Source organism: Nerophis ophidion, linkage group LG29 (assembly GCF_033978795.1).
Source record: "Nerophis ophidion isolate RoL-2023_Sa linkage group LG29, RoL_Noph_v1.0, whole genome shotgun sequence".
Taxonomy (NCBI): Eukaryota; Metazoa; Chordata; class Actinopteri; order Syngnathiformes; family Syngnathidae; genus Nerophis; species Nerophis ophidion.
In genome coordinates, this window is record NC_084639.1 from 2,489,279 (window position 1) to 2,500,021 (window position 10,743).

The window sequence follows — 10,743 nt, forward strand, 5'->3', positions numbered from 1 at the left end:
TGGGCCGCTTGTACCCGTGATCTTGTCTTTTCTGTCATAACCCAAAGCTCATGACCATAGGTGAGGATGGGAACGTAGATCAACCGGTAAATTGAGAGCTTTGCCTTCCGGCTCAGCTCCTTCTTCACCACAACGGATCGATACAGCGTCCGCATTACTGAAGATGCCGCACCGATCCGCCTGTCAATCTCACAGTCCACTCTTCCCCCACTCTTTTTTTCCAAATAGTTCAAGAAAGACACTACAAATGAGCAATATTTTTGCACTGTTGTACAATTTAATAAATCAGAAACTGATGACATAGTGCTGTATTTTACTTCTTTATCTCTTTTTTTTTCAACCAAAAATGCTTTGCTCTGATTGGGGGGTACTTGAATTAAAAAAATGTTCATCACTGAAAAAAGGTTGAGAACCACTGCCCTATTGCACCTATTATACTAATTATTCTACCAAATATGAGTGATCTTATGGACGGACTTTTTTTAACGCCGCATTCCTAGAAGTGAGCTCATTTTCTTAGCCTGCTAATGAAGATACTCAAGTAAATTCCAGATTATAATTCATGCAGCTCTCACCTTGTAGTAGACAAACGTGGCCATGGACCGAGCGACTGGTCGACTTTGACATCCAGACAAGGCAAAAAAGACGTAGTTGCAGCAACTGTTTTTTAACTTTTTGTGAGGATTGTGATTAAGTCTTGATCCAAATGAAATTATGTGAGCGTCCTGTCAGTCAGCGTCCCAGAGAGACTAGAAACATAACAAGTGTTTGTTTTATTATGGTTAGTTTGTATGTTTAGCACCCAGAAATGCTGCTAATGCTATATTGTTTCAATAAAATTGTGAAGTGAAGTGAATTATATTTATATAGCACTTTTCTCTAGTGACTCAAAGCACTTTACATAGTGAAACCCAATAGCTAAATTCAATTTAAGCCAGTCTAGGTGGCACTGGGAGCAGGTGGCTAAAGTGTCTTGCCCAAGGACACAACGGCAGTGACTAGAATGGCGGAAGCGGGGATCGAACCTGGAACCCTCAAGTTGCTGGCACAGCCGCTCTACCAACCGAGCTATACCGCCCAAACTCCACAATCAGATGTTTAGCACTCTGGTTCTAAAAGTTATTGCCCATCTTCTTTGTGTTGGAACTCAGGGTTCTGGACACTCATTTTTCCCAAAGTAATCGTTGTTGGCTCACAAAGTTTGCTTGATTCGCATTGTTGTTGATGGGGAAGAGATCTGCGATTGCTACCTCAACGTCACGGGTCACATGACTGGCTTCCTCATTAACTCTCTATTTGGCTTGGTCATCTACGTGATATTGATACTGTGGAAATCTCTCTATGGTGGGTGGGTTCTCCTGAGTCCGATATATATTTTGTGAGCCCGTAGTACAGGTTTGAGCCTGTCTTTTATCGTCATCCACAAGTGTTGTTTGCTTTTCAGCAATATATACTTTAGGCCTTTTCAGTCCGGCTCTGTGCGTATGTCGCTCTGCTCCAACTCTCAACCACGTGTCTCGTCCGGCTGCTGCTAATAAGGGCGACAGGTGATTAGATAACAAGTTCCAGCTGGGCAATCTACTCACTTGCCGCTTGCGGGGTGTGTAAGATACTATTTGGATCGCCTATTTATTTGCAAACTTTGTCTTTTGGTGACATAAATCGGATATTTATCATAGTAGCTTCAATATAGAGGTCATTTGTTTTTTCCACTCTACTGCAATTTTAAGACTTATTTTCTTTCTCTGCCAGTCGCTGCTGTCCATTCGCCAAGACGACAAAGTGGTCTGCCCCAGAACCAAAGAGGTTTTCAACTTCTCACAGGCCGAGAAGGTCTACATCATGTGATCACGTAGGTGACACGCTAACATCACCATGCCAAAAGGCTCGCCGTCGCTCGGCTGATGTGATCAACCTGTGGAGCTGTGACCCCGCCCCCAACCCCCGCCTCTACCACACAGCCACTCCAGAAATCCTTGTCCCCACCCCCAACACGTGATGAGCTCAGATTGACCAAGTTTCCTCATCGGGCCATTTTTATCTCACAGTCACCGGGTGCTTGCCCCCCTCCCCACTCCCGCGATCGGACGAGACCAGAAGACGAGATCATCCACGCACACGGACGGTCATATTTTCACAGGCCTTACACTCTCAACGGTAGATACTTTGGTTTTAGTACAACCGATGACTACTCTGAGAACAATCAGCTCATTTGGTAGCAACTGTTTGTGCGTGTGTGTGTGTGTGTGGTGGAGAATGGATGGATCTACATGCCATCTTTGCTGCCTTTCATCCCCCCGTCATCAGGACTGCAACAGGCTGGCTTTTGTAATGTAAATAGTAGGCAGGCTTTGTGGGGGAGGAAAAGACTGTGGAGGTCGACCTCCTTTAGAAGCAGACTGAACAAGTTTTTTTTCCTGATGTAAACTGGTGATGGTTTAGCTCTTCGTTTCTTACTAAACTCACGAGCGTCGTATTAATCTCAGTATTCTCATGACAGCTGTCTTTGATGAACAAGCGGTCTTCCTATGCCTTGTTGAGGTCTCGTCACCTCCCTGCTTTAATTTACTATATTCCACTTTCATTGGGAAATCGCGCCGTCACGTAAAATAAAAAATGTAGGAGTTGGTATTGCTGGGACTGCTTCCACTGCGGGAAGACTTCTGACAATATTTTGGATTGTGTCCCGTTTGTGAGGTCTGGCCTGGACCGTGCTTTGGACAAGAGGGATAGAGAAGGCCCTTCCATGAAATGAAAGGGGAACTGCACTTATCTATGTTCACAATAATGACAAAAGATCACGTCTTTTTTTTACATTTATTTGCAAGATGATTTAAAAAAAAAAATGCTTGGAAGATGCGGCTAATGGGAGTCACCGTTGTAACCTTCAAAGCCTTCTAAAACAACTTCAAAACCCCAATGCTTTATATACACATATATATGATGTAGTAACAGACATGTTCATAACAATATGTTCAATATTTACCGAATTTTGATCATATAGTCATTGCCAGAACTACTTCTTTGGCGCATTCTTTTCCGTTTCTATCGCAGCGTGCTTCTTTCAGTCTGTTAGTGAATTAGTGAATTATATTTATATAGCGCTTTTCTCAAGTGACTCAAAGCGCTTTACATAGTGAAACCCAATATCTAAGTTACATTTAAACCAGTGTGGGTGGCACTGGGAGCAGGTAGGTAAAGTGTCTTGCCCAAGGACACAACGGCAGTAACTAGGATGGCACAAGCGGGAATCGAACCTGCAACTCTCAAGTTGCTGGCACGGCCACTCTACCAACCGAGCTATGCCGCCCTATGATCCGGAAGCTATGCCGAGCTATGATCCGGAAGTTCTTACTTCCGGATCATGGCAGACTTGGTAACAAACCACATGTAGTAACAGACATGTTCATAACATGTCATTTGTTCAATATTTACCCAATATCCATATTTTTCGGAGTATACGTCGCACCTGCCGAAAATGCATAATAAAGAAGGAAAAAAAAAAACATGAGTTGCACTGGAGTATAAATCGCATTTTTGGGGGTAATTTATTTAATAAAATCCAAGACCAAGAATAGATATTTGAAAGGCAATTAAAAATAAATAAAGAATAGTGAACAACAGGCTGAATAAGTGTACGTTATATAAGGCATAAATAACCAACAGAAAATCCCCAGTGGTGGGGGCGTGCCATGGGGCCATTGCCTTTGATGCTTTCTGCAGCATGTATAGGCTTCTTGCCGGTCCGGTGGCATGTTGTGTGTGGCTTCCGCAGACGCACGTGCACGACTGCAGTGCATGCTGGGTAGCACGGAGTACACTGAAGGTTGTGATGGAAATAACTGGCGCTCTTGCTGGTGTGCACCGCACTGTGAGCCCACACCAAACGGGAATGAAAAACACATTTTGAGATTGATTGATTGATACTTTTATTAGTAGATTGCACAGTTCAGTACATATTCCGTACAATTGACCACTTAATGGTAACACCAGAATAAGTTTTTCTATTTAGGGACGGCGTGGCGCAGTGGTAGAGTGGCCGTGCGGAACCCAAGGATCCCTGGTTCAATCCCCACGTAGTACCAACCTTGTCACTTCCCTTGTGTCCTGAGCAAGACACTTGACCCTTGCTCCTGGTGGGTGCTGGTTAGCGCCTTGCATGGCAGCTCCCTCCATCAGTGTGTGAATGGGTAAATGTGGAAGTAGTGTCAAAGCCCTTTGAGTACCTTGAAGGTAGAAAAGCGCTATACAAGTACAACCCATTTATCATTTATTTAAAAGGTGCCTGCTATGTTAACCTAACATATTATGGTAAGAGTAATTCAAATAACTATAACATATAGAACATGATATACCTTTAACAAACAATCTGTCACTCCTAATCGCTAAATCCCATGAAATCTTATACGTCTAGTCACTTATGTGAATGGGCCAAATAATATTATTTTAAATAATATGATTTGATATTTTACGGTAATGTGTTAATAATTTCACACAAGTCGCTCCTGAGTATAAGTTCCACCCCTGGCCAAACTATTAAAAAAACTGCGACTTATCGTCCGAAAAACACTGTAATCATTGCCAGAACTACTACTTCATCGCATTTATTTCCGTTTCTATTGCAGCGCCCTTCTTACTTCCAGTGTCTTCCTACAACTGGAACATAGTAGACTTGGTAACAAACCACATGTAGTAACAGACATTTTCATAACAATATGTTTAATATTTACCGAATTTTGATCATCATTGCCAGAACTAGTTCTTCGGCGCATTTACTTCTGTTTCTATAGCAGCGCATTTCTGACTTCCAGTGTCTTCCTACTTCCGGATCATGGCAGACGTGGTAACAAACCACAAATACGACTACTTTTGGACAATTCACGATTCACAAGGTTTATATTTTTGAATCTGAATTAATGGAGGATGAACTGCTGCTTCTAGAAGCTGGCACGAAGGAAGGGTGAGACGTTGGAGCAGACAGAAGCTGAGAGAGTGAGGTGAAGTGAAGCTGCAAAATGTGGAACTTGGAGCCAAGCTATTTCGACATAAATGGAGTGCTTACCCAAAATCAACAGGAAACACGTCCCCGGCCAGAGGGACCAGACGAACAACTGTCCACATCGAGTGAGTCATTTTAATAATGGATCATGATACACGCGGCACGTCATGCGTGTTATTACAGCTACATTACATACACTGCAAGCTGTGTACAAACAACATGAAATAATAATTTACAGATACTGTAATATGATTGTTCATGTGTTTCAGTCAGTAGATTGGTGTTCTGTCACTGACGTAGAAGCTTGTTTATCTCTTGCCAAAGTTTGCTTTATGGCTAATAACAAAGAACGCTGATGTGTTACTAGGCTAGAACAACAGTTACTCCGTGTTGATCTTACAATAACAATGTCACTAGAGCTTGATTTTTACACAGGTTACGGAACGTAAGTAAAGTATTGTTGGCGGTTTTTGAATGCATTTTTAAAGGGATTTAGTGTTAGAATTGATTGCTCCCATTAGCTCCATTGCTAGCCACCATCGCTTTATACGTTGTAACGCAAAAGAAAACAACCGTCTTTTTGTCTCATAATGATTGTGAACGATCGGCAAAATTCCCCCAAAATAGTGCACTTCCTCTATAATTTCGAATAAGATTCAGGGACTGATTGAATCTTTTTGGTTACTGGCTGTGTCCCAGTAGTTGTATCCACATAGTCAATGTGTCAATTATCTTTTGGAATTTTAGGCAATGTTTCCCCAAGTGAAGAAAGTGGAAGAACTGTCGACTGACAGTAGTACCTCAGTTTTTGATCCAAACCCGTTTGAGTCGTGAAACCCAATCGTACAAAAACCGTAGCAACTTTTCCAACAAGTAAAGCCAACAAATCCATTCCCATAAAGCACATTTTGCAAAGAAAAAAATTGTTTTACTTGCAGAAAATTGTGCAAAGTACATAGAAATGAAAATTGTTTTATAAAAGACTTGTTGGCAAAAACAACAAGTAACAATTTGTTCTAGAATCCAACCATGTTTCTCACCTTGTGAGTACAGTGCATGCTACCAGGCCTAATGTGTAAGGAATAGACGTTACAGTTTGGCTCACTTTGTGTACTAATAACATTGGATAAACCGAATCACCAGTAGCATTCTTGATTGGGCAAGGAATGACACCATTTTTTTTAGTTGATGTTCTGCCGTACAATAAAGGAGCTCAATTTTGCCGAGATGTTTTCTCAAACTGTGTCATACAAACTTTGGTACCACTGTATTTTTTTCCTCCTGTTTTAGATAAAAGATTGAGCCGATCAGAGGAATTTTAGTACGTAAGTGTGGATTAAAGCACAAATGAGCATCAAAGTATAAATGGTCGAACTCCAATCCCCACTCAAAACGAGTGACTTCCAGGCATTAGTACACAGTTCTTGTTAAGAAAAAGTTGTTGCCATCGAATGCATTCGGACCGTCTTGTGTTTCTGTTCTTAGACTAGAGGAAAAGATTTGTTTCATGATCAATATGCCTCATAAAGATTTTACCAGACTTTTGAATTTGCTCGTGTGTGTGTGTGTGTGTGCGTTGCTTCCTTTGTGTCTTTTGCCGCTCTTGATGGCTGAGGGTGTGGTGTGACTTGCAAATGTTACTCTTTTCGCATGGAAATGGTCTCCTGTGAAACTAGGAGGTCTGAGGGCGTGCTTGTGTCGATCAGCCTGAAGACATGCGAATACAGTAAACAACGGTAAAGCCAACTTTGAAAAAAAAACAAAAAAACAACTTAGTTCATCTGCTGGAAAATAAGAGAAATGTTTACTTTGACCCCACAAAAATTGGATTCAAAAATAGTATAGAGCAGGGGTCAGCAACCTTTTTGAAAGCAAGAGCTACTTCTTGGGTACTGATTAATGTGAAGGGCTACCAGTTTGATACACACTTATTGGACCAAGCTATATTTATATAAGACAAATCATTATTTCTTGTAGATTTTCCAGAACAAAAACTTGAAAAGAAATTCAAAAGACTTTGAAATTCAAATTAAATTCTACAGATTTTCTAGATTTGTCAGATTATATATTTTTTAATTTTAATCATAATAAATTTGAAGAAATATTTCACAAATATTTTTTGTAGAAAAAACAAGCTAAAATGAAGAATTAAATTAAAATGTATTATTCTTTATAATAAAACAAATAAATTTACTTGAGCATTGATTTAAATTGTCAGGACAGACGAGGAAGGAATTTAAAAGGTAAATGTGTTTTAAAATCCTAAAATAATTTTTAAGGTTGTATTTTCTCTAAAATTGTCTTTTTGAAAATTATAAGAAGCAAAGTAAAATAATAAATGAATGTACTTAAACAAGTGAAGACCAAGTCTTTAAAATATTTTCTTGGATTTTCAAATTCTATTTGAGTTTTGTCTCTTAGAATTGAAAATGTCGATCAAAGCGAGACCAGCTTGCTAGTGAATAAATACAATTTTAAAAATAGAGGCAGCTCACTGGTAAGTGCTGCTATTTGAGCTATTTTTAGAACAGGCCAGCGGGCGACTCATCTGGTCCTTACGGGCTACCTGGTGCCCGCGGGCACCGCGTTGGTGACCCCTGTCTTAGATCAGATAGAAAATACAAATGTATATTACAAGGCAGAAATGTGAAACTTACTATACTAAAATGGTATTAATTAATGTTCTTGATGTACCTTGATGTAGGGACGGCGTGGCGCAGTGGCAGAGTGGCCGTGCGCAACCCGAGGGTCCCTGGTTCAAATCCCACGTAGTACCAACCTCCTGAGCAAGACACTTCACCCTTGCTCCTGATGGGTGCTGGTTGGCGCCTTGCATGGCAGCTCCCTCCATCAGTGTGTGAATGTGTGTGTGAATGTGGAAGTAGTGTCAAAGCGCTTTGAGTACCTTGAAGGTAGAAAAGTGCTATACAAGTACAACCCATTTATTTATTTACCTTTCTGTCATCTTAATTGTGTTACTAAACATGCGACAACATATGATGCACATCTTGTCATTGTTCAAAAAAAAAAAAGAAAACAAATATTAAGGCTATAATTCACATCAAATATTCCACTTTGATGTTATTTCAGGAGAAAACATTGCAAATTCAGTTTGCCATTAAAAAAGGCATAAAACAATTTAAAAATTACAACTTTATGTCGACGGATAGATCTGAAAATAATCTATAGATATTTTATTGTTGAACTATATGAGTTGTTTTTTTTTCCTTGGCCTCAGTCTGCACCCCCTCTCCAGGGCCTAGGCTAAGACCGATTTTTTTATTTTATCTTCTATTTTTTTCTCCCCCCCCTTGTTTACCTGTATCTCATCTTTTTTTGTAAGGGGCGCTGGAAGCCGGCAGACCCGTCAGCGATCCTGTTCTGTCTCCCTGTAATGTTTGTCTGATCTTGAATGGGATTGTGCTGAAAATTGTAATTTTCCTGAAGGAACTCTCCTGACGGAATAAATAAAGTACTATCTAATCTAATCCATACCGAGTTTGTCCAAAGTACGGCCTGCAGCTAATTTCTTTTAACAGCCTGCGGTACATTTTAAAAATACTTTTACAAAAAGAACATGTAAATGCGAAACAAAAGAGCAAGTAGGTGAAATGTAACGGGGGGAAAATAACAATGTTGCAGTGCAGGCTTTTTTTTTCCTTAAAATTGACTCCGTGTTGGCCCTTTGATGACATGGTGACTTGTCCAGGGTAAATACACCGCCTTCCGCCCTAATGCAGCATCCCCTGCCATCCCAAAAAGGACAAGCGGTAGAAAATGGATAATAAATCATAATCAGTTATTGATCCACTCAAGGCTTCAAGTACTTCACATCAAAAATTCCATGCACGTTGAAATATTTTTGGGGGGAAAATGTTGCATAGACAAAGTTTTGTTTGACAAAAAGGGCATAAAACAAAAAGCTACAAATGTAAGCATTGGAAGTAAAAAAAAAAATGGATGACTTAGTTTTAACCCTTTTTTGAGTGGGGCCTCTTTGAATCCCCAATAATTATAGTATTCCACTGTACTTGCCTGTAATATTCCACTTGTTTTGGGGGGGAGAAAATATTGTGTTCTAGCAGTTTTGGAAAAATAAGGACATAAAACATTAAAAAAAAAAAAAAAAACATTATATCCACAGATGTCCACAAGTGTCTACATTTTCTTGTGGCTTATTTTAAAAAAATTTTAATGACTGACTGTTAAAACAATCCATATCTTTTATTGGTTTTGAAAATGAAAATATCAAAGTGACCACCGCATGCTTTGATTTTTGTGTGCGGCCCTCAGTGGCAAAAGTTTGGACACCCCTGAGCTATACTGTATTGAGACTTTTTCAAGATAAATGACTTAGTTTGTGAGTTTGTTATTGCTTTTAAAAACACACAGGGTCGTAGACTTGCACACACCTTTATTTTGGCTGACAAAATCACAAAAATATGGCATCAACATTTGGAATGTAAAAAAAATACACCTACTCAGTGACTTAGTGGTTAGAGGAGGGGTCAGCAACCTTTTTGAAAGCAAGAGCTACTTCTTGGGTACTGATTAATGTGAAGGGCTACCAGTTTGATACACACTTAAATATATTGCCAGAAATAGCCAATTTGCTCAATATATATATATATAAATGGGTATTTCTGTCTGTCATTCCATCGTACACTTTTTTTCCTGATGAAAAAAACACTTAATTGAACGGTTTAAAAGTGGAGAAAACGGGAAAAAAATTAAAATAAATTTTTTAAACATAGTTTATCTTCAATTTCGACTCTTTAAAATTCTAAATTCGACTGAAAAAAAGAGAAAAACTGGCTAATTCGAATCTTTTTGAAAAAAATTAAAAATAATTTATGTAACATCATTTGTCATTTTTCCTGATTAAGATTAATTTTAGAATTTTGATGACATGTCTAAATAGGTTAAAATCCAATCTGCACTTTGCTAGAATATATAACAAATTGGACCAAGCTATATTTCTAACAAAGACAAATCATTATTTCTTCTAGATTTTCCAGAACAACATTTTTTAAAGAAATTCAAAAGACTTTGAAATAAGATTTAAATGTGATTTTAAAGATTTTCTAGATTTGCCAGAATAATTTTTTGAATTTTAATCATAAGTTTGAAGAAATATTTCTCAAATATTCTTCGTCGAAAAAACAGAAGCTATTAATTAAAATGTATTTATTATTCTTTACAATAAAAAAAATAAATTTACTTGAACATTGATTTAAACTGTCAGGAAAGGAGAGGAATTAATTAAAAAGGTAAAAAGGTATATGTGTTTAAAAATCCTAAATTCATTTTTAAGGTTGTATTTTTCTCTAAAATTGTCTTTCTGAAAATTACAAGACGCAAAGTAAAAAAAAAAAAGAATCTATTTATACGAGTGAAGACCTAGTCTTTAAAATATTTTCTTGGATTTTCAAATTCTATTTGAGTTTTGTCTCTTTTAGAATTAAAAATGTCGAGCAAAGCGAGACCAGCTTGCTAGTAAATAAATAAAATTTTAAAAATAGAGGCAGCTCACTGGTAAGTGCTGCTATTTGAGCTATTTTTAGAACAGGCCAGCGGGCGACTCATCTGGTCCTTACGGGCGACCTGGTGCCCGCGGGCACCGCGTTGGTGACCCCTGTTCTAGACAACACCGACACTCAACAACAAAACATCATTTGCAGACTACAAATACTGGTTTGCAAAAACATTTTTTGCCCCAAAAAGGTGAAATTAGATTATCTTCC

At 38.7% G+C, this 10,743-nt stretch overlaps 1 protein-coding gene across 2 annotated transcripts in view; it reads left to right on the forward strand.

The window, feature by feature from the left end:
- maea (macrophage erythroblast attacher, E3 ubiquitin ligase) overlaps window positions 1-7,997 on the forward strand; it is a 29,961-nt gene extending 21,964 nt beyond the window's left edge. For both annotated transcript variants that reach the window (XM_061891866.1, XM_061891865.1), the window contains one exon: window positions 1,753-7,997. In XM_061891866.1, coding sequence (XP_061747850.1) covers window positions 1,753-1,848 — 96 coding nt within the window. In that variant the 3' untranslated portion in view covers window positions 1,849-7,997. The remainder of the gene's footprint in view (window positions 1-1,752) is intronic.
- The last annotated feature ends 2,746 nt before the right edge of the window (window positions 7,998-10,743 follow it).